This window comes from Centroberyx affinis, unplaced genomic scaffold (assembly GCF_046629955.1).
Source record: "Centroberyx affinis isolate AG114_WGS23_722 - 3 ecotype Tasmania unplaced genomic scaffold, CSIRO-AGI_Caff_v1 ptg001600l_1, whole genome shotgun sequence".
In the NCBI taxonomy this organism is placed as follows: domain Eukaryota; kingdom Metazoa; phylum Chordata; class Actinopteri; order Beryciformes; family Berycidae; genus Centroberyx; species Centroberyx affinis.
The window spans coordinates 147942-170816 of NW_027280046.1; the positions used below are offsets into that span (position 1 = coordinate 147942).

Sequence of the window (22875 nt, forward strand, 5' to 3'; positions counted from 1 at the left end):
TTATTTCCGTTCTCATTTCAATCAGTGCGAGTTCAGGTGGAAAATAGCTCTAACAAAATGTGTTAATGTATAATCTGTATACATGTTTCTGCATTAACATTCATCTCCAACTCAAGTGAACTGGAGAAAGAAATCAAGAAACACTGCATAGTTTATACAGGCACCTGGATACATGATTCAATGGCAAACATTTACCAAATTTGGACATTCTATGAAAGCTGTCTTGCTATGCATACTGGTGGGGAAAAGGAACATATTTAGTGAAATACCAGACCCTATGTTTGGGTATTGAGACTGTGGCTGAGTGAGCTTTGACCTAAAAGAGGTCTGAGAAATGTAACGGCCAGAGGATATATTCTATGAATAGAGATCAAACAGTCTTTAAGAGAAGAAAAAATCAAAAAGATAAAATAACTTGAGGACATGCAAATAAACCTTCAGACATCATGCCAGAAAAATGTATTTTATGTGGATTGTGGTTTGTAGAGGGCGTGGGAAATCTGTCTTGACAGAGAAGGAAGCTTGGTTAATTTGAAAACTAACGCAATCGTGTTGCCAGAATTTGAAGTTTGGAAGGATTTCTGTAACTTGAGATCAGCTTCTGACAACAGGATTTGTACTGCCTCAAATCCCCATACTGTGTGGGTGTAAATAGAGTGGGAGTAGAACCGCAGAAAAATTACCGGGCTTTACATTATTTTATCAAATATTATCTTTTTGGAACATTTATGCACAAAACCCATTTGAGAGTAAGCTGATTTTATGGAATATCATTCTAAAATTTGAATCTATATCTTCACAGTCAAATCAAAGCCAGCATCCTCTGAGATGCTTTTATATACTGTCTCTGCTTCATGTTTAAGACACTCTTCTGTGATCAAACTAAAAGAAGGTAATGATACATATGCTTGAATTAGGTGATTTATTTCACAGTGCTTCTAGTTCAGACACAAAGGGCAGTAGTCCTAAATTGTGATGTTACTGTTGCATTAGCCTACATTTGGTTTTGAACAGCTGTCCTTGCCTGAATCCACCCATGGGAGGGATTAGCAACAAAATTTATTGGAAAGGAAAAGTTGAGCTTTTGGCTTTCTGCCTCAATAAACACTTTAACAACAGAAAACAAAAGTCATGTGCAATTCACTATCAGAAGACTATAGCGGCAATTTAGGAATAGGGAAAGGGGAATTTCTTCAACTCAAGGATTGTCAGATGAAGTGAGCAATTACAATGACGACAGTTTACCACTAGAGGGTGTACGACCCGGTCGTCTATAATATACTATAGGAATAACATATTAAACTGGATCTCAGCAACATCACAGTAAATGGTATCGGTCTAAACAAGTAAAACAAATACAACGACAAATCATGTTTAATTCATGGGGGCTCTTAATTAAATAAAAAAACTGCCGTGGGAATATTAAATAATATGACGTTGAAACTTTCCCACTTCATGTAAACGTGTCCACGGAATTAACGTGGTCAGAAAGTAAAACAGTACCTTATTATTTTTGTCACACAGCTGTAATGCTACACTGGATGACTGGTGCATGAGTGGCGCACTGCATCAAAGGCTGTGGACTTGTGATTAGGGCTCTTTGGGATGCCTTGCGGTCCCTCCTCCATCAAACGTCAGAAACTAGTGGTATAAAACACATGTGAGGCCATACTGACTGCTCATAGTCGCATATACCTCGTTAACGTGACAGTCTGTGGTCTACTTCACTACTGCTCTTAGAGACAAAGTGGCAGCATTTGTTAATGAGAAAGAAAAGGAAAAAAAAAACTAAATCTATTGGATTGAGCACAAGAATGCAAAAGAAAAGTCTCTGCAGGCGTACATCAAATTCTGCATGGATATTTATGCCCGATAAATGTCATATATGCGCTGGAGTTTCTGTCGTGCTGGACTTTAAATTGAATAATGTCTAATGGGCGAACGCATACCTGGATTTCTCCTGATAACAAACAAGGAAAGGGACTGCCACAAGAAAGCGAATTAAGCGGGGATTTTCTCTTAATTAGCTCCAAGGGAAGTTAAAAGAACAAACAACACCAGGCCACTAGTTTGATTTTCAAGGCTAATTCACACTGACCTGGACAATCCTCGCCTGTGAATCTGCTCCTTCAACTCCTGACCGAACCAAATGCAGAGAGAACGATGCATTTGGGTAAGGCTTTTCTGTTTGTCCTTCTCCTCAACTGCGCAACTTTGAGTTTATCCCTGTCAACTTGTGCCACCGTGGATATCGACCATGTGAAAAGGAAGAGAGTCGAAGCGATACGAGGTCAAATTTTGAGCAAGCTGCGACTGACAAGTCCACCACACTCCCTCGGACCAAGTCAAATCCCCTATCAAATCCAAGCATTGTATAACAGCACCAGGGAGCTACTTGAGGAGCTGGGGAGGGATCGGCAGCAAAGTTGCGGCCAGGACAACACAGAGACAGAGTACTACGCCAAAGAGATATACAAGTTCAACATGGTCTACGGACCGCCAGAAAACAGTAAGTATTACAATTCCTCACGCAACTTTCATCGCCTTCTGTCGTTTTCATTTCAGCAATCAACGCGTTGGTGTGCTGCGTAATTACGCACGGAATCAAGTAGAGTGTGCGCCAACTGCCTTTGGTGGCCGACGCGTCATCCTCAAAACAACAACCAAGTTCTTATGAGTCTAAAGTCCTTTAAATTGTGAATGGCGTTTGAGCCTCAGGTTGAGCAACTCGCAGCTTCATTACTGAGTTTTTGGTCTGCTGCACAAAATAAGGATTTTTGTGCACATTTGTGAACCACCACTTATGCGTTCTCTGCTTTAAAAGGGCCAAAGGGATTGGAGATCTTTGTTTATTTAAGTGTGTATTCTGGGGTTTTGTAAAACCTCCACTAGGCTATCCACTTGGAGGATGAGCTTGGTTACTGTACCGCTCACCAACCTGTTTTAATCCAGCACCAGTGTTCCAGGAAAGTAACTCTCCTCCTACTCCTCCCTCCACTCTTCCTCCTCTTCTTTTTTTTTTCTCCATGGATCCTGTCCCTCTCCCCAGATGTTCCCATTTCCGTTCCAGTCAGGCCCAAATGAGAGGGACATCTGCCCGGGCGGATGGGGATGCCTTTAAGAGAAGGAATAGGAAAAGTTAACAGAGGTGGACAGGAAAAGTTAGCTGATGGAAGGACCTCCCCATTAGGCTGGCTGGAGTGTTCCCTCTCCTCTCCTCTGGATTTTGACTGTCTAAGAAAGGGGGGAGGGGGGGTATTGGTGAGGGCTTACCCCCCACCACATGCACACACACACACACCAATGAATTACCCACATGGGTGGCTGATGAGCATTACATCACTTACCGCTCAGGTTTAGCATTCTTACAGTTTGAAAGTCAGCCATCATCCCCGTAAAACTGAATGATTCCACATTCCCCTGATTTGATTGCCACAAGGTACATAGGTAACATTATGTAACATCAGTGTTTTGTTCATTGTTAAGTTCATTGCTTGGTTTAGAAGAGCTCTCTTAGATAAGAAAGTAAAGAAAGATCCTTAAGAGTTTTTCAAGTGATAGTCCTGTACTACTATTTCGTTAATAATACTACACAGAATTTGAAAGGTTTTTTTTTTTAATCCTGCACTGATATGGACATGTGTCAGTACTTAAAGGAAGTTCATACAATATGTGGTCCAACTGAGTCTGGATCACAGGGAAGTAGAATAGGATAAATGTTATGCGTGTGTAAGAGCTGGAGGAGGGCCTCATGGTCCAGAGCCATGCCAAGACCATTGCATCACAGTCCCTTTGAAATCAACAGGTGTTTCTCAAAAGACCTATTTTCCCTCAGCAATGTTCTGTTTTGAATCTCACAAAGTGGTTTTGACAAAAAAGCACCACACAGTAGGTGCCTCAAGTTGGGGTAGTGGTTAAGCCACAAATGGCCCTAAGTGCACAGAAATAAGACTGATTCACATGAACTTTTAAAAAAATAGTTGCCCACACTGAAAGATTGATCATTCTGTCTTTTTAGTATAATTTTATGGCATTGGTGCTTTTTTTGATAATGATTAGCAGAAAAGTGCAGGACCGATGGGAGAAAGACAGACGAGAGTTGAAGTGATTATTAGTGTAAGTATATGGTCTGTGTGTTTGCTTTAGTCCACATATCCACCTGGATGCTGAAAAGGTCAATAATTCTATTTCCAAGGCAATATTGTTCTCTCTTTGCCACTTTGTCCATCTTCACACTGTGTCAGGCATAAAAAGGCATCCAAGCTTATTTGAAGAGTTCTCTAAAATGTGCTCATGATCTCATACTTGGCACAGTGCATTTTGTCAATAGCCTGTATATCCACGTGTATATACTTACCCCGCTCACTGAGACTGGTTAATGGGTTTTGCATATGCTGCAGAAGGCAAGGTGGATAATTTTCAGATGCACTATGCTGAAACCTCTTTCTTGTCTCTGTCTGGACTGACTATTCATTTCTTCATTGCCTCAGCTAATTTAAAATGAAAAGACCATTGTACACTTTACAGTGCTCCCATCTTTATGCAAAGAAATTAATTTAAGTTGTGGCACACAGGGTTCCATCTGGGTTATCTACTTCAGCAGAGTAACACACTGTTGTAAAGACACATTCTGGAAATAATTTGAACAAATAGGTTTTGTGTATATTCATGAATATTTTTTTCAGTTTGACTGTAGATGAGGAATAAGCATTTTAGAACTTTAACTTTCCCATCATAACTCAAAATACAGGTCTGTTTTACTCCAGTATTTACAAAGATTAAACATTGAAAGAAGACCAAGAAACCTATCAAAATACAGGTAAAATCACAAACTTTCAAGCTGCACTAAGCAACTTCGCACAATTTGAACTTCCATGCCCAGAAATCAATCAAGTGACGTGACGTCAGTAAACTTCACATGCTCATATTTACCAACCCGGTCAGTCTGTTATTGCTTTACCAAAGGATACAAAAGGGACGAGAGAGGCAAAAGATCTAACATTGGTGAGTCCAGCTTTCCCTGGACAGAGTGTTCGCTCACTGCTTCACTCTTAAGGTTCGATTCATCACTTCCTGTGGCTGGAGACGTGTCCATACCCAAGACCAGAATTTAATTTGGCCAAATAGGGCAAATCTACAGGGTCTCAATCAAGGGGGATGGGACACTCTTCTCAATTGCAGCCCGTCTTTGTGATTTAGGCAGATAAGACAAGTGTATTTTTACATGAAAATCTTGCCAAGTGCAGCTTTCAGTCCGTATATATCAAAACCTCAAACTACAACGCAACAGTAAACATGTTGTCCCAAACAAATGATGCAGTCCCCCTATGTCCCCCCTAATCAGTAACTGTCACCTGGTTTTGATCTGTAATTGTAGCTCCCCCATTAGGCCAATCAGTTTAATTTTGAAAATGCCAGAGTGGAGTGGTAAAATGCATAATTTTCCCCAAGTTTTGTCAAAATCCGATCAGAAACAAACAAATGACCAAACAAATGTACAGACGGTGACCAATCAATAGCCCTCCATAACTTTGTTTCATTAGGATGTGCATACACAAATTTCTCATTGGGCCTTTATAATATGACTTCCATAATAATCTGACTTTACACATTTAAATATACTTCTTAAACATCAAAATGCAAGTTTAATAGTTTGGTATTTACTGCCAATTTGCAACTCCATGCCATGACAAATTATGAGTGTGAACTATGATTTCCTTTCAGGAAACACTTGACTATCTTTAAAGGTTTGGCCAGACTTAACTCGGGCCCCAAAATGTACACCTTACTCTTTTAATATAGTTAAAAGACTTTTCTACCTCTCTGGAGTACCTATGAGTCACCTACTCAAGGTGTTTCAGAAGGAGGTGAGAGACTGAGAGGGCCAGCTTCCTGTGTTTGCATAGACAGCACTGCCCATTAGTAGTTGAGGAGGGGAACTGCGGTTAAGATCTGGCAGAAACAGTACACTGAGTGATGCCAGTGGTTGTGAAGACACAGCCACCTTAGGGTGTTGCCCCTTTTGGTAGAACAGGTCCAGAAGGCTGCCTTTGTGGAATCAATTTTTGACTTGAAGCCAGTGACATCACTCTCTTTCCTCGGGTTAATGTGGGCAAACATACATTCGCTTTTGACAGCTCTGCTGAAAAGTGCTAGGTAAACTGTTGACCTTTGGCGGATCTGAGGCAGCTCTGTGAACCAGCACAAATCCTTGACAGGTGCAAATGAAGCAGAAAGCTGCAGGAAGAAAGGCAAATTACTGTATTGAGAGGCTGGACACCTTCAATCATTGGAAAGGTTTCCTTTTATAGAATAGTACGCATACAGTGTCAGGCATATACCAATGACTGAGCTTGGGTTGTGGAGAAGTCATCATGGTCAGAGGGGTTTTCGACTGGGTCCAAAAAGTGGTCGCTGGGACCAAGGATAGCAGAGTTTTTGATATGCAGATACCAGGGAGGTGAAGTCATGCTAAGCTGAATAATGATGCTATTACAACACATTCCCATTTCCACCAGATATGGCCAAAATGTGTAAGAGAACCACTGAGGAATTTTGATAGGGCAGGCCACAATATTAACGATACACTGTGTCACTATAGCAGATAAATCTAGTGTCAGCCATTAACTGTTAGCCATTCACAGCTATTTATTGTCAACTGCAGATTGTTCAATCATCACCACTACCTCTGTGTCTCTGAACCACTGTTCAGAGACACAATTTCAGTAATCTTCCCAGAGTATCTTTGTTTTGAGGTAGCAATATATTGTTCTCAGTTATGAAGAACATATATTTTTGTCTTCCTTCTTTCAAACGGTGAAAATTGTTTTGCATTAAATGTGATGTTATGTTTTAAAATCTATAGCTAAATGTTAAGCCGCGGCCACATTGATCCGTCAGAAAACGGACAGAATTATTGACAGATAGATTTCTGTTCGTTGAGCTGTTTTGGAACGTCAACGTGTTCGCCGATTTAAAAAAACAGGAAGGTCTCGTATTTGCTAAACGGACGGTGACGAATCCGTCAAAACGGACGGAAATCTGATGGAGACGGATGCGTCATCAGACGCAGACACAACGGATCAGTGTGGCCGTGGCCTTATAGTTTCTACATTGAAATGATTCCCTGCCATTGTCTGAAAGGAGCACAACCGTGAAAATAATCAACAGAAGAGGACTGTCCACTTTCTAAAAATGTGAAATTTGTGTTTATCCTCTCTGTTGCAGATGATCTGCCTTACTGCCCAAAAGGTATCACCTCAAAAGTTTTCCGCTTCAACGTCTCCGCCATGGAAAGGAACTCAACCAACCTGTTCAGAGCAGAGTTTCGTGCTCGGAGGGTTCCAAACCCAAGTGCCAAGAGGAATGAACAGCGGATTGAGCTCTACCAGGTGTGTAAAGGTACCGTTTCCATGTCCTTCTACCAAGTCCAGTAATGTCTAGCCAAAGGCAACAAGTCAAGGCAACAAGTAGGTCCAAAAGCGAATCTTTCGTCTGTTGCTCATTGGCCAGAATCACTGTATGCAGGAGGACAACTAGTTCAATTCTAGACTGTCAAGAGTATACCCTAATCTGGTTACTTATTCCCCAACCACATCTTTTCAGACCCTAAATGAGAAAAGAAGCCAATGATAACCAGATTGTGGTTATAGGCGTGGGTAGCAGCCAGACCAAAAACCAAAAAGCTTGACAGGCCTGTACAATGTTTTCAGAACCCAGACAGTGTTACTGTTAGTGCAGCATCAGCGAGGGCATAGTAAGCCACTGGCAGCCCACAAGAAACCAGATTAAATGTGGCCCCTCTTTTGGTTATCCAGTCCCACCAGACTCTTTATCAATATTTGGTACTGAAATATGCAGGGTTCATTAGGCCGTTAATAAGGGGCTCCAAGCTGAGTGATGGAATGATTATACTTGTCTCATAGTCTAAAAAATGCTTGGTAACTGACACCTGATCCCAGCCACAAACTTATTTTATTTAGACAATAACTAGCATTTCTTCTAAATGTGTAGGCCTACATTATAATATCCGTGTTCAGGACAACAAACAGCTGGCTGAGTATAGTTATATTAAGTGTAAGTGGAAAATAAAGGAGTGCTTAAAGATATCCAACTTTCCTGAGGAATGACTTGGATTTGTTTACATTCTGATTTTCACCCAAACACAGAGAGTGCATTGTTGACCATGGATCTACAAAATAAACATATTTCTTAACTCATAAAACCTTTGTAAAGTCCATTTAAAACATATATACAGTATATACAGTATTTCTATGGCTTACCTGTTTTACTAGAGAACAAACCATAATAGAATAAGTGGAGAAAGAGGGGATGACATGAGAGAAAGGACTTGAGCTAGACTTGTACCCACAAGGTTGCAAATACATGGCATGTGCTCCAGCCCAGTGAACAAACAGGACAACCACAAAGTCTGTTTGCAACCAAACGCTATGAACTGAGGTATATTTAACTTTACAAGAGACCCATTTACATCAGAAAAGGATTGATCAACATGCACTTTTTTGTTGCAAAAGAAGTCAAAAAATCGAGAAAAACTATCTTCCACAGTGTGTTTTTCCATGCCGGGTCAAATTTGAGTCAACTTTTTGGGTCACATGGGTCACATTTTTGCCAGACTGGAAGTGTAACAGACTCCAATCATCACAAATTTTTGTAATTGGAAAAGTTGTGTTACATATCATTCTCATGTTCATGGCATGCTTGCTTGTCCTTGTGCATGTGTTGAAAGAACATATTTCAATGCCCCTCTTTCTACATTTGCTCATAGCATATGATTCATTACAAGTTTTCAAAATATATGTAAATAGATAACTTAAACAATACTTGCGAAGATAATCTTTCACAAGTAATTGCCTATATCGGCATTGCTCTTCCAGTAACATCTGCTTTGTCATGTTGTCCACTCTGGTTTACATGTTATTTTGTTGGTGTCTCAGTGTTCTGACAACATGAATGACTCTATTAGATAACTTTGGTTTATTATTTCAGAGTGACAGTTCATTATTTGTTTGCAGATCCTGAGGCCAAACGAACACATTGCGAAACAACGCTACATTGGAGCCAAGAACGTGCTGACCAAAGGCACTCAAGAATGGATCTCCTTTGACGTGACTGAAACGGTGCGGGAGTGGCTGACGAACAGAGGTGAGACTGAATTTACCACCTTTCATAAACAATCAAAAAATCATCCTATCTGTTGATCCTTTTGATTGTCACATGTCTGTACATGAATATAACTACTTACAATATAACTTACATGTCCCTTATTTGAGGGCAGAAGAAAGGACTGTTTTGTCCAACGCCTTGAGATTCTTTTTTGCAAAACACTCTACAAAACTGAGAATTTTGACCATGCTGATTCTTTTCTGTCACTGATTACCATCAGGAACCAATTTGGGTTTGGAAATCAGTGTGCACTGTCCCTGCCACACGTTCAACCCAAATGGTGACATCATTGACAATGTGAACGAGGTGCTAGACGTGAAGTTTAAAGGTAAGCTCCTACATTTTGTTGTTTATTAAGTCATGCCAGACAATCAGACATCAGTCTCTCTTTGGATCTGATCTTTGGTCTTTTTATCTTAATGGGAAATTGTTCTTGCCGTCCCTCCTGTTTGTATAGATGTAATGGATCATATGGTAATTAGCAATTGAAGGTACAACTTGTAGGATTTCCTCATTACCTTTGTCAAATCAGTTTTGATAGATAATTCTGGTAATTAATCACATATTATTTGTATTTTCTCTCACTTAAGATAATTTGGTAGGGTGTTTTTTGGAGGTAGTGGTGATGATTGCATGTCTGCAAGTATGTTGTATGTGAACTATTACCCGAATCCAACCACATGAAAAGGCACAAATAGCACAACATCAATTTTTTCCACATTTCCAGGTGATTTAGGTGCTGGCATAGCTTTTGCCTCAGAAGCCTGGCAACAAAACCATTTCATTTGTCCTTATATAAACAATATTTTGGGCTAAAATCAACTTGAGTAAAGCAGGACATCTAATTGTTCAGCAGTTTTTCCTCATTGTTTAGGAAAGATCCAGTCATTGCCAGTCATTGACTTCAACAATGCCCTCCATTTATGCATCATGTCAAAGAACGTCAAGGATGACAGTTTCAGACTAAATAATTATGCAAAATGTAAACTCAGGTCGATTGTCCATCAGATTTAATGCAGCAGAGAGGGGAAACTATGAAACAAAAAGCCAATAAATTGTTCCTTTAAAAGCACCTTGATCATGTCTTGAGTACGACTATCTGGACACCTGACCACCGATTCTTTTCCAAAGGGGTGGAGGGAGAGTATGAGGAGCAAACTCGCTGGGATCTGGGTCGTTTGAAGAAGCAGAAGGAGCAATACCTGCCTCACCTCATCCTCATGATGATCCCACCCCACCGTCTGGACACACAGACCACACGCCGACGCAAGAGAGCGCTTGACACAAACTACTGTTTCTCGTAAGGCATAAGAAAATTACACTTTTTATCTCACCATATGATTCGATACGCGATATGTGGTTCACGATTCGATACAAACACGATGCAATGTATAAGTGTATGACTGTGCAGAATTATGTTTATTTCTGAGCCACAACTATCTAGCAATGGCACTGACTTGCTAGAATGTAAACAATTTAAAAATGTCATTACAAAGTGCAAATAATATAATTTTGGTGGAGAGCTTGTGAAATTGTGATGAGAAAAACCGTCTCATTTGTGATTACAACAGCAGAATAAAATAGAGTTAATATCACGATTCATTTTTCTGCCCCACAATACGTATCGTCACATTTTTGTATTGTGATCTATTGAATTTCAATATATTGTCCCATCCTTCATTGCTAGTAGTTGTGGGATTAGTTACTCTAATGTGACTAATGTTTTTTTCCATAAAAGTCTTCGGGCTAGTTGAGCTAGTTCTTGAATTTTCTATTTCATTGCAAATATGCATTGTGAAAAGTATTTTAATTTTAGATGGATCTAATCCTTTTTCGAGCTCATTGGGTTAAACTCAAAGAAGAGACATTTTTTATGGAAGTGACAGACTTTTGTTGTGCTCCCTCATCACAGAAACATGGAGGAGAACTGCTGTGTTCGCCAGCTCTACATCGATTTTCGGCGCGACCTGGACTGGAAGTGGATCCATGAGCCCAGGGGCTACTTTGCCAACTATTGCTCCGGGCCGTGCCCATACCTGAGGAGCTCTGATACCACACACAGCACGGTAAGAACAACCGTGATATACTCAACTATTAAAAGGAATACACTGAGTTTTGGGGGGATTGGCCCGTTGGGAGATTGGCCCGTTTGTTAACTTACTCATTAACTGAGGAGAACATAGACATTAAAATCACCCATGAGTTCCTAGTAGATGGGTGGCGCCGCAGCTCCATACTAACACTTTAGCATACACTATGTTGAGTGATCATATGCGACTAACATTATCCAAGGTAACTCTAATTAATAAAAAGTTGTTAGCAGTTTTATTATATGTTCCTCAGATTCATAAATTTTAAGAATTAAATATTATTAACTCAATATAGCTGATGAAAACATGGTTTATTTTTGGAACAATTTCAGGTGAGCAACCATGTATTCATCTGATGTGCAATATTTTATATAGTTTCCTATCACCCACCATGTTCACTTCCTATGGAAACAAAACAAGTCAACTGCTAAATCTCGCAGGAAGTAGTAGTTTTGCCTGGGAAAGTAGTCACTGTAATTCAAAACAGTATGTTATTTTTGCATTTTCTCATTTTTAAGATAATGCTAGTTGCCTATTATCGCTCAACATAGTGTATGCTAAAGTGTTAGCATGGAGCACTGGAGCAAACAATCTGCCAGGGACACATGGATGATTTTGGTGTCTAAGTGACTGCAGGATTTTTATTAGGTCCTTCTTGAACTGTGCATATCTGAAATGCCTGTGGGAGTAACTTTTACAGCTGATGGCCCTCATGTAAGATCACTCTTCGGACAACCTCAACAAATCCTTTCATCTTATATGCATGATGAGTTATTAAAATACTTTATTTAGAATGAAGATTGCCCCACATTTTATCATCACACATGCACACACATTTTATTGCAATCATCATTGGCATTGACAAACATCATTAAATTTCAACTGCAATAAAATAAATGTGTTTATGTGTTTAATGCATTCTGTGGTTTGTTGTAGTCACGATGTTATCCACCCCATTAAAAAATGACTTGTACTGCAACATCCTTCTACTCCAAAACCTTTATCATCTCAATAAGTGGTGTTCCTAAAATATTAGAGATGTTGTCTAGATCCATGACGGTCATAGAAAAACAACATTAACTTAACATTACTTTCCAAGTCCTCACAGCTGGCAAGCCTGTAACTAGCGTTTTTACTTGTTTTGGTTGAACACATTTTCTCTGAACACGTTTCACAGCATTACAAAGTTTAACAAGCCTCAGATTTTTATTTTTTTCTATTTTTTTCTGTCAGATTCCAATGCAAAATGCAGCATTTTGTGGATCTTGTTCTTCCAGAAAATGTAAAAAAGGACTTCTCAGATTTGTGCTTAAGTGCTATGCTCAGTGCACACATAAATCTTCATATTGTCAATGATGTGCCCCAGTCCTTTAAGGTATTTCAGTCATAGGGGCCTAATCCAACCCTTTTACTGGTTTGAATTAGCCAGCAAATTAACAGGCTCAACATAATTCATCAGTAGCTACTGAATGTAAAATGATTTACTACTGTAAATAATGTAATACTTAATCATTTTGACACTGCTTAAGTGAAAAGGGAAGATTGCCCTGCTATTAGAGATGTGAGTTTTTGTCTGTCTGTCCAACAGCTGCTGAGCCTGTACAACACTCTGAATCCTGAGGCATCGGCCTCCCCCTGCTGCGTCCCTCAAGACCTGGAACCTCTCACTATCCTCTACTACTCTGGACGCACCCCCAAAGTGGAGCAGCTCTCCAACATGATCGTCAAGTCTTGCAAGTGCAGCTGAGAAGACATAAAAGGCAAGGTAGTACGGCAGGATTTTCTAGGTAGTGACCAGGACCAAGCTTGTTGACTTTTGGACCCTTAGCTGAGACAAACGCTCAAACAGACCCTGCGGCCATATGGCTTCGATTTGAACACCACTCTGAAGGACCCCCGTTTTTTTTTAAGGACGTAGATTATGTTTAAAACTGGGGTCCTAATTTTTTCCTTTTCTTGTTTTGTTTTTTTTCCATTCAGTCAGTTAGGGATGCCAAGTTGTTATTTTTATCTTAAAAGGTAAGGTCCAACCTAAACTAAAATTCATCTTATACCTACAGTATGATATTAGACACTTCCATCTAGATTTGTGAATATGAACAACTCACTCCCAACGCTAGATATCAGAGAGCCAAGGTACTAATCTATCTGTGACATGAAGAAGAGACAAGTCCTGGAGCTGCTTCACAGATGATGAATGCAAGACTAACTTTGTGGTACATTTTCTGGTTCAAAACTGTTAGCACTAGCATGAAGTTTATTTTGGTGTAAAAGTCAAGCAACTATTCTATGAGTCCACAAAGTTAGTCTACCATACATTGTCAACAGAGCAGCTGTGTCAGTTAACGAGTGGCTTTCTTGTTCCTTGTCTTGGGATGCTGTTGTTAAGAGTCACAAATATAGACTGAACTGTCCTGAACGGTCAAAGTTTTGTTTTAGGCTGGATTTTCCCTTGAACTGCCTTAGGTTCCCTTCCCTTCAAACAGTGGGCATTATCTTCAAACACAAAGGAGAAAGGACAGACTTGCTGCTGTATCCAAAGCCATAGCTGTGGTCAGGGAAAAGGAGGGCTGAGAGAATGCCTGTTGGATTTGCAATGGAAAGTGAATGAGCAAAGAAGTTGAGCCAAGCTTTTCTTTTTTTGGCCAGCCAGCAGCAATGACCTTTTTTTCGCTGCATCTATTAGAATGGATGGAAGAAGAGGGGACCTGTATGGAAGGGAAGAACTGTGATGGAAACTAGCCATGAGCACACTGCCATTCACTGGAAGTTTTCATCCCTGACAGGTTCAAATTATTTTTGGGACATCAAATAATATGCTGGAAAAGAACAACTGTTACGCAACAACTTTTTATGAGATTTCTTTTACATTAATAGCAGATTTGCTCTGTTATGCAACTTGTCGTATAGTGATTGTTTCACTAACTGGGAAAGAAAATTGACGTGTATCTCTGTTATCCATGGTGGAAACACTTTTTTATATTAAACTATGGGAATTGTTACATGGATTTCCTTGTGATTTTGCCAGTGTCAGGGCATTTTTTGTATGTATTCAAATCAGTGTGACCTGTTATACTTGATACAGTAAATGTCTGACTAAAATCTTTGGACCCTGGACCTACTGTATTAACAGGTGACTATCCATTCAACAGAATATAGGGACACGTTTCTCCATATTCTACAGAGATTTGTGGTGATAACAAAACAGGAATGCTGTGTAATGTCATTTTTACAACAACAGTCTATTTTTTCCATCAGAATAAGGGGATTATCCCATTAACTCACCTATCACCCTTCACTCCTGCCAGCTGACAAGGAATTGCAAGTGCAGTCAGGACTTGGGCGTTTGTGCTCAGAAAACACTGCACTCTTTCATTCCCTCTGCTCCGTCTCTGTTTGTTTTGGTGCTCTTTTACAGTGTGAAGCCTTAATGGAACATGAAAAAAGAGAAGAGGGAGGGGGAAAAAGTCACGACATGACAGTGGCTGGATGTACAGTAGACCTAAATTTTCTCCAAGTCAGTAGTAGAACGATTCTAAAGCCCTGTACTGTTTCAGACTCACCCAGTTAGAGTAAAGTCATACAGCCTTGAGAGAGTTAGGGATTGTGACGTTGTGGCAGTAATATTGTTTGACTGACTGATTCTTCATGATTTTTATCTTAAAAGATCACATCATGGTGCAAACCCTGTATGGGCTCCAGGACTTACCTGTTTTAATAAACTTTAGAAGACTGTTTTAAAGAAGCCATTGAAACCCCCCAGCCTCTTAAGATCTTTTTTTTTTTTTTTTTTTAAATCACAAGAATGCAAACATTCCAACAATTGCCTTTTATTCATGAAATGATCAAATGGATCCTTAGAAATATTTGACTCATAATTAAGAAATGATGAATGTATCCACCATATAGTGCAGGCTGGCTCCAAATAATAACCTCAATCTCTCATCAGCCATCTTTAAATGCCATTTTCCCCGTTATGTTTTGGTTCCATACTAACATAATTTTTCTTACTTGAATCTCACTGAGCCCACCTGTTTCTTCCAGGCACATGCAGAGGCCATTTTCTTCCGGAGTAATAAATTCAAACTCGACTTCTCTTTCTCAGGGATTGTTCCTTAACAGCTTTCCCAGAACAGGCAATTACTATCATTTTCAGTGCATAGTAAGGCGTGGAAATCTCTTTATGTTCTTATTTGTCATGAAATGGTTAGTAAATCACGCTCACTTAAATCTGAGAAAAGTATTAGTAAGTTTTATTGGCATCATCATTGCCAGGCTTGCAAGCATTAGCGTAGATGGGGGGAAAAACTAATGTAGGCTAATATGCACTGACAAGTAGTCAGAGAGAATGTCCTTTCTCTATGTGCCCGTTATTGTTCCCTGTCACAATCAATCACAGATGCACCATGATGGAAACACAAAGGCCAGGGGGCATGACAAGGTCTAAAAACAGGGGTGGCGGTGTTAATGGCTTTGCAGACAGCCTTGTAGTAACAAGCACACATTACTGGTAAAGAGCAGCCATACGCCATGCATGATTGACCATGTACCTTCACCCAACTAAAGTCCCGTTACCCACAACACTTACGAACAACTCCACAATTTGTCCCTGCCAAAAACTTCCAGTAATACCCTGCCCCTCCTGTCTCCCCAACAAAAGGCTCTCACAAGTCCTAGTATCACGTACACAAACTGTTTCAATGTTTCGCTGTTTGCTTTTCCACGTCAATAAATGAAACAAAAACTTCTAGGTTGTGAAGAAAGCTCATTGCAGACCCTGTGTGATGTCTATGCTGTGCTAGTGGAGGGGCGTCTTGGGGTCCATCCAAGTGCATTTCAGAGTGGGGGGGGGGGGGGGGGGGCAGGCAGGGTGGACTCCCAGGGAACAAAAAAAAATACTGTAGCCGATTTGTCCGGAGTATCTTTTCCCATGTTGGTCTAATGGAAGCAGGCGAGGTTAGCTATAGTCTCACATGGGCTAGCCCGAGACATAAGGTTTAGACTAGAAGGCTTTTGCTAGCGGAGGCAGTAGCTTGGCTGTTTCTCCTCTTGCAAAGAGTCATATTGGTTTACGTACTGGCTAGCCAGTTTGTTCAACAAAACACTGAAACACAGACACTGAGAGACAGAAAGCCTGCTTTGCAGTGATGGAACATACTCTAGTTGTCTAACACACAATAGTTGGTGCTATCAAGCATAAAAAATGCTCAAAACACTTATCGGCACTAAAGGCGTGATTGTATCCATATTTCTGCAAAGTTTCTGTTGTAACTCACACAACCGTTTATAAATTGTGCCACCTGAACCTGAGTGAGAGGGAACCCCACCGGGTCACATTCACTTCCTCCAACTCTCAACAGCACCCTCTTTTACCCCTAAACTGGATAACCCTTTTAACATATTTAAGGTTAAGATGATGAGCAAGTAAAAGGAATAGCATTGGATTTTCATTTGTAGGAGAAAGAAAGACTCAAGCATGGTTTGCAGATGCAGATATGAACGTTGTTTGCTCCTTTTGGGGGCAAGCTGACCACCCCGACCCCAAACCTGCAATAAAACTATTTCTAGCTCCAGGCTACTGGATGAGCAAACCATAATCTGATTCTAGTTCGGGGTCCATTTCTGGGTTTGAGTCTGACTTTCTCAGCACTTGTGCTCTTCCAAGACTTACCAATGATGAATTGCATGACACGTAAATGCACAGAGGTTTGGAAAAGTCTGTCTGCTGCTATTCCCTGAGCAGATTAACAGATGTTGAGGGAGAAAAAAGAGGGGGAAGTGAGAGACAGAGACAGACAGAGAGAGACAGTGAGAGACAGAGAGAGAGAGAGAGAAGAGAGAGAGAGAGAGAGGGGGGAGAGAGGAGAGAGAGAGAGAGGAGAGAGAGAGAAAGAGGGAGAGAGAGAGAGAGAGAGAGAGAGAGAGAGAATCTCCTCAATAGGACTGTTGCTGCAATAAAATCATCAGGTCACATCAGACCAGTTCTCAGGCCCCAGGGTGGAAAGAGTTGTGTAATTCAGCAATGGGAAGAACACACACGTGTATACACACACACACACACACACACACACACACACACACACACACACACACCAGTCAAGTCAGCGGCCATAGTCACTGGAAAAGAGTGAAGGGGTGAACAAATATGTAAACACATATCAACTTCATAGACCTTTATAGCTAAACAAATGAATGGGAGGTCTGGATCAAACTACAGCATTATATTACAGCACAGTGTGTGTTTCCGTGACAGTATTCCAATAATAGGGTGATGGTGTGTGCAAGAGAGAGAGAGAGAGGGAGAGCGAGAGAACACAAAAGATACAGAGACAGAGTACGTGTGTGAGAAAGGGAGAGAGAGAGAGAGAGCAATTTGCACACCCTATAAATCAAGATACAACATTAAGAAAATTTTACTAAGAAAGAAAGCAACGAGGCAAGTATCAAGTTTGCACTAGAATTAAATGAAAAACTGATGGTTCTGAGAGAGAAATATGTGAGAAGCTGTTGGTGCCTAGATTATTACAGATCGGGACATGATTATAGATCAGGATATTTCAAATTGTGGCCTTATGGTTTGATCTGTCATGTTACATAAAAAAAACAAAATATCTTCTCTTCTTCAGCTAGTCCTTTTTCAACCTCAGCTGATCCTCAGAGAGACTTAACTCATCCATAAATGCCATAAAAAGAATCTCGGAACTCACGTCACGTAAGACATAGGAAGACGCAATGACATACTCATACACACACTCGTACTGTATAAAGTCTTGACAATAAAAAGATAGAAAGGACTCCATTGTCTGAGGACTCTGTGTAATACAGCCAACGGTTGGGTTTCGGTTTCCTCTAGCTCATTCATTTTGTCTCTCTGTAGTTGTAAACACTTTCTCCATTTACAACAGGTTAGGTTGTGGTCCCTCACTTACTACAATATATAAATTCTCAGTGAAACATGAGGACTCAGGATAAAGCAGGATGTCAGTGAGGCATTTAAAGTATCCTGTGTGTATGACTGTGTTTGTGTGCACGCGCACATGTGTGCATTTGTCTGTGCATGCACACATATATGTGGAGCGAGAAAAAGAGAATCCTAAATCATGTGGACACCTGAGTAATAATCCTTGGTGGATTATCCTCTAGGTAATGATAACGCTGGCTTTTCTCCCCTGCCACCTATCCCAAAAGCACAAAGTAGATTGATGAGGGAAGTCATCTTTAACAGCCTTATATACAACTGCCTCCACTGAAACAAGTAGTGGAGACAGTATCAGCAGGGTGCTGTCTTCAGAACAAATTCCACAATGAGGACTTAAGTGGTTTTGCTGACTTTATTGTCTTTTTGCCTGTCTGTTCTCACAGTTACTGGGGATCAAATTGGTGAAAATAACATCATTCAGCAAATTCCGCACAAAGAAGAGGTTGGTGTCACTCAACACAAAGCTCAATGCAAAGTCTCACCCAGTCACCAAGCTACGACAGGGCGAGCAGATGGAGGAAGAGCTGAAAATACTATAATAATAATAAAGAGTGTCTTAACCCTACTTTCACTATAAGGCCATGCTTTTACAAACATTACATTGAAATCCCTATAGTCCAAACACAGGTATAGTAGGGTACTGTATGTAGACCGTGGCCATTAAAGTGGATTACGCATAATGTAGGTCCATAGAAAATAAATTGCAGGTGTTTCACATAGAGTATGGTTGAATGTAACTGAATAAGTGAAAATAAACGTTTTCCTAAAAAAAACAAAATCTTTAAACAGGTGTCTTTACAGCAGCACTAAGAGGTTTCTACAATTTTATGTACTACATCTTCATAATCAAACATACATAATACCCTTCAGCTGCAGTTGTGGTTGGAAATAGACAAATGGTTGTTTTGCATTATGCATCAACTAAACATTACATTGCCATCAGTTACTCCAAGATAAAGGAAACTGCACTTAAAATATTATTTGATTTAATTAAAAAGCACATTTTTATGTTTTTTTCCAATTAAAATCCACACCCTAGAACTGCCTTTACTCAACAATAGTGGGAAAAGTAAAATTCTTACATCTGTAATGCTGCTGTAATTACCATCCTATTAGTAACAAGATATTTCAGCCTCGGTGTTGCCAAGTAACCAGCATAAGCAAAGACATGCTGGTCCTCCACAAAGTCAATGAGAAACACGTTTGGTTTATGCCTCCCCCTTAATCTGCACGAGACCTGGTGACTCCTTTGGTTGGCAGCTCTCCATAGGCTATTGGCTGCTGTAGGTCTCACACAATGTTTCTGTGTGTGTGTGTGTGTGTGTGTGTGTGTGTGTGTGTGTGTACAGCAGGCATGATCTCCCTCCGTGGAAGTTTGTGCTTATATGTGTGTATATTAGTTGGGTTCTGGTCTTTAAATAAAGAACAAGGTTCTACTCTGTTTATAGATTGTGAAACATACGATACTAAGGCTGACCACTATTGCTATAACAACAGCAATACTTCAAAATATTTTAAAAGCTAATTGAACTGGCAAACATTACACACTGTGATGGTGAAACACGGAAAGGACTGCCACTGCGTAAAAGATACACATACAGTACTAATTAGAACAAAGTTGGACAAGTGGAAAGTAAAACAAGTAAAACAGTTTTTTGTTTTTTTAAGAATTTTTTAACTTAAAAAGGCATCATTTTTCCTTATATTGCAATGCAGGAAACATCATGGCATTCACTTATGATGTGGGAGGCATGTATGCAATTAGACTCCTATTCCTTAATGGATAACTGCATTATATCAGCAGAAACCTGCACGTTTCTGGGATTGTTTATGGGAAATGTACCCTCTTTAAAAGGAATGATATAAGGGAGAAGACATGTAAAATCTTACTCTTCCCTTCTTACTTGTCTCTCGCCTTGTGATTAAAGTACACAAGATACAGTGTGAGGGTGATGCTCTACTGCACACACAGTCAAAGCACATAACCAAATATTGGTGTCTTCAATGAGAATTTCCTCCACAGCAGAGTTCACTGGTGCATTTTTTTAGGAGTTTTAATCTGTAAATCCATACTGACACACACACACACACACACACACACACACACACAGTACATAGTTGTCAAGCCGCATCCTGTCGTCACTGTAAACAAAAAGAAACATGGGCGGTCCCCTCTCAAATTCCCACTACATGCTCAAACACACCACAAATATGAGACCGCAATACGATTTGGCATTGGCAAGCTTCATTCTTAAATATTGAAATATTGAATGATGGGAATGATTTGGCCTCTCACAAAGCGGATCTGTAATAGTGTCCTTCTGTCTCTCTGTTATCATGAAAAGCACTGGGAGAAGCTGGAGAAAAGCGCTTCCACTGAAGTCATATGCTATAAACAAGCTGTTACTGTCTCTCAGGTTTTGTTCCAATGTAATCTAATTTAGCCAGATGACCATCTATAAATGCATAACTGTAGAGCATAGGAAATAGGATGTCTCCTTCCCCTCTGTCTCTGATATTCCCCCCTCCCTCTCCAAACTCAAATCCGATTTCCCTTTATATTTTCTTCCAAATGAAAGCGGTTTCAGTGTGGCTGTAAGTACAGGCCTGATCAGCTGTGTTTTGTTATGTTTACGGAAGGCAAATAACAAACATCCCTGCGGTCGGGTTGTAGCCTGTCCAAGTGTCCACTTTCTCAAGCCCAGTAACTAACATGTTTCTTTGTTTTATTGCGTGGATTCAGATCTAGATTCAGTTTTATCTTTGCAGCACCACAAACATAATCACTGTGATGGGAACCACAGAAACCGACCCTGTGACACCAAAAAGTAATTACGTTTTACGACACAAAATTCCAAGGATGGAAGTAACAAATATCATTTACTCTCGCGGCTGTAAAAAAAAACAAAGCTACTCAATAGCTTTCGTTAGGCTAACTTGTACTTGTTTTTTAACAGTCAGCAAATACAAATTTTGTCTCCATAAACACTGCATCAGAAATTTGCCAATCGTAAATTGTATCTGCATCAAACCCGCTAAAGCATATGGAGATATTGCTAAGTTAACTATTATATCACCAGCAACAGTATAATTGGTGTAAGCCATTTAGGCTAATTTATGTTCTTTATTGATGTTGTTGGGGAAGGACTAGTGTGGCCTCCTGTGGATTATTGAGTTATCACCGTGGCGTGGTTTTGCCAAGCTAAATACAATTGCCTGTTCTGGTTGTGTGAGGGAATGAAGGAGGGAAAAAGTAATGCTGCGTTCTCTCACACAAATCCTTGTGTCTCCCATGTTATTATTATATAGGTTCATTAAGTATAGGTGGACAAGCACGTTTTTTTTACTGGTGTCCGGAGTAAAGTGAAACTTGTAAGAGTAAAGTGTTAGAACCTCCTTGTAGGACTGCAACTAGCTAACAGCTGGCTAATGCTAACGTATGTTCAGGAGGCACCCCAACATATATTTAAACAACGGAAAACAATAAAAACAAAAAAAGGCGGAATTAATAAATGAATAACATAAACAACATAAATTAAATAGCTTATATAATTTAAAACAGCTTGGCTTGCATTTGCCTGGTTGTAAGCTAGTTTGCAAGCCTTGCTAGCTAGTTGGTTAGCTAATAGCAAAACTAGCATTAACTTCTTCAAGATTTTGTTTTTCAGATGCCGAGGCGGGGGCGGGGGCGGGGGCGGGGGTGGGGGCTGGCATGATTTGAGCGGGTGAAACCATGTTGACTTTAAAAACAACACCTGTTAACACTAAGGTGCTGTGGTAGCACCGTGTTGTTGTAACAAAGAACTGCTCAACAAAACATTTAATTCCTGCGTTAACTTACCTAATAGTTAGGAAATCATTGGGCGACTTCATGGTATGTGAATGTCCACAGCTGCAGTGGGGGAGATCCTGTTCTCCCAGAGACTTTTAATTCACCATCTCGGCCTGTCCATGCTTGTGACTTCTACCGTACTGCCTGGTGTACAAGCGCACACTGAATTTCCCTTCTGCAGCCGTTTGGGGGACAGTGCTCTGCGTCACCGTAATTCCTCTAAACACGCATTGCAAAAAGCGTTACACACAAACAAACGTCTGACATACTGTAAGTTATCCTACCAAGCACCTAATAATGGAGATGATAATTTTTTTTATAAATCACAGATTCAGAATCTTAATTTTATAATGATAAACATACCTAGTCTATAAAACATACAAAATCATCAGTGCATTTTAAAGAGTAAACAATAATATAAGTTGATAACAGTTTGGGATGAAATTTATGCTTCAACTGACCCTGATCTCCACAATGCATAACCCATGGCAATTACTAACCATATTTTGACTAAGAAACTTTTCTATAATGACATTTTAAATGAGCTACTTTTAACTTTTACTTAAGTAGATTTTTACAGCAGTAATTTAGTCAAACTTCAGCAAAGTAACAGCTTACTTAATCTTGAGTAGGATATCCAACCCTGACAATTTCACCCTGTCTTACTTGATTGCTTCAGATTGAGCATATTATATACTCAAAGGCTCAGTTCATTCATGTCTATCTCTGCATCAGTGCTGTAAAAGTAGGGAGAAACCCGAGGGGCTGAAGGTTTTACAGTCCCACGA

At 40.0% G+C, this 22875-nt stretch overlaps 1 protein-coding gene across 1 annotated transcript; it reads left to right on the plus strand.

The window, feature by feature from the left end:
• Positions 1 to 1696: 1696 nt before the first annotated feature.
• On the plus strand, positions 1697 to 15029 carry LOC139651164 (transforming growth factor beta-3 proprotein-like). The gene is made up of 7 exons (XM_071528012.1): positions 1697 to 2509; positions 7228 to 7391; positions 9036 to 9165; positions 9407 to 9514; positions 10318 to 10486; positions 11099 to 11252; positions 12865 to 15029. Exons 1-7 carry the CDS (start codon positions 2164 to 2166, stop codon positions 13021 to 13023), a joined length of 1230 nt encoding a protein of 409 aa, XP_071384113.1. The 5' UTR covers positions 1697 to 2163; the 3' UTR covers positions 13024 to 15029.
• Positions 15030 to 22875: the final 7846 nt, after the last annotated feature.

Bases quoted from the DNA above. Each gene is read 5' to 3' on its own strand.
- LOC139651164 (XM_071528012.1), top strand. From the start codon at position 2,164: ATGCATTTGGGTAAGGCTTTTCTGTTTGTCCTTCTCCTCAACTGCGCA. The intron at 2,510-7,227 runs GTAAGTATTACA...TCTCTGTTGCAG, and splicing joins CTACGGACCGCCAGAAAACA to ATGATCTGCCTTACTGCCCA. The intron at 10,487-11,098 runs GTAAGGCATAAG...CCCTCATCACAG, and splicing joins GACACAAACTACTGTTTCTC to AAACATGGAGGAGAACTGCT.